General features: G+C 25.4%; 1 protein-coding gene across 1 annotated transcript in view; it reads right to left on the bottom strand.

The window, feature by feature from the left end:
- The window catches only part of Phum_PHUM595410 (sugar transporter, putative), a gene marked incomplete at both ends in the record, with an annotated part of 2,121 nt that overhangs the window by 306 nt on the left and 1,088 nt on the right, over positions 1-727 (bottom strand). Inside the window, one exon of the mRNA XM_002432557.1 lies at positions 558-621. Coding sequence (XP_002432602.1) covers positions 558-621 — 64 coding nt within the window. The remainder of the gene's footprint in view (positions 1-557; positions 622-727) is intronic.

Below are 727 nucleotides of genomic sequence, written 5' to 3'. Positions count from 1 at the left end.
AATTTACAATAAACATTTAATAATTAATAACTTTTATTTTTATTATATACATAATAATAAATATTATAATTATAATTAATAAAAAATTTTCTTTTTTACTAAAAAATAATAAATAAAAAAAAATTACACGTGGCAATGATTACGGATGATTAATGACGTCAAACTTTTTTTTTTTTATATAAAAACACGATTTCGTATTTTAAAAAAAACAAAATGGACACTATCGATTTTTAATTTATTTTTATATATATGTACGTACACCCACGCACGCACACACACACACCTACGCACATTTTCATCGCGGCGAATATTTTTATAAAATTAATATTAAAAAAAAAAAAAATGCACAATTAAACGTTGTATCATTTACTTATTTATTTTTTTTTTAAAAAAACATACATAAATAATATTTTTTTATTTATTAAAATGTACAAAACGAATATTAATAATAATAATAATAATAATAATAATAATAATAATAATAATAATAATAATAATAATAATAATAAAAGCCAACGGCCATAGCGTGCTGGTCACACCGGTTCCCGTACGATCACCGAAGTTAAGCAGCATCGGGCGTGGTGCAAACTTGGATGGGTGACCGTTTGAGAACGCCACGTGCTGTTGGCTTAAAAAGAGCAAAAAAAATGAGAACAAGACAAAGTAAGAACCAAAAACAAAATCTTGTTCTACTGTCGACCTGAGGCAGCTCGACGAGAATGTGAAT

Source organism: Pediculus humanus, genomic scaffold (genome assembly GCF_000006295.1).
Source record: "Pediculus humanus corporis 1103172108314 genomic scaffold, whole genome shotgun sequence".
Classification (NCBI taxonomy): domain Eukaryota; kingdom Metazoa; phylum Arthropoda; class Insecta; order Psocodea; family Pediculidae; genus Pediculus; species Pediculus humanus.
The sequence above is the reverse complement of the archived record's forward strand: the minus strand, read 5'-3'. Positions and strand labels throughout refer to the sequence as shown.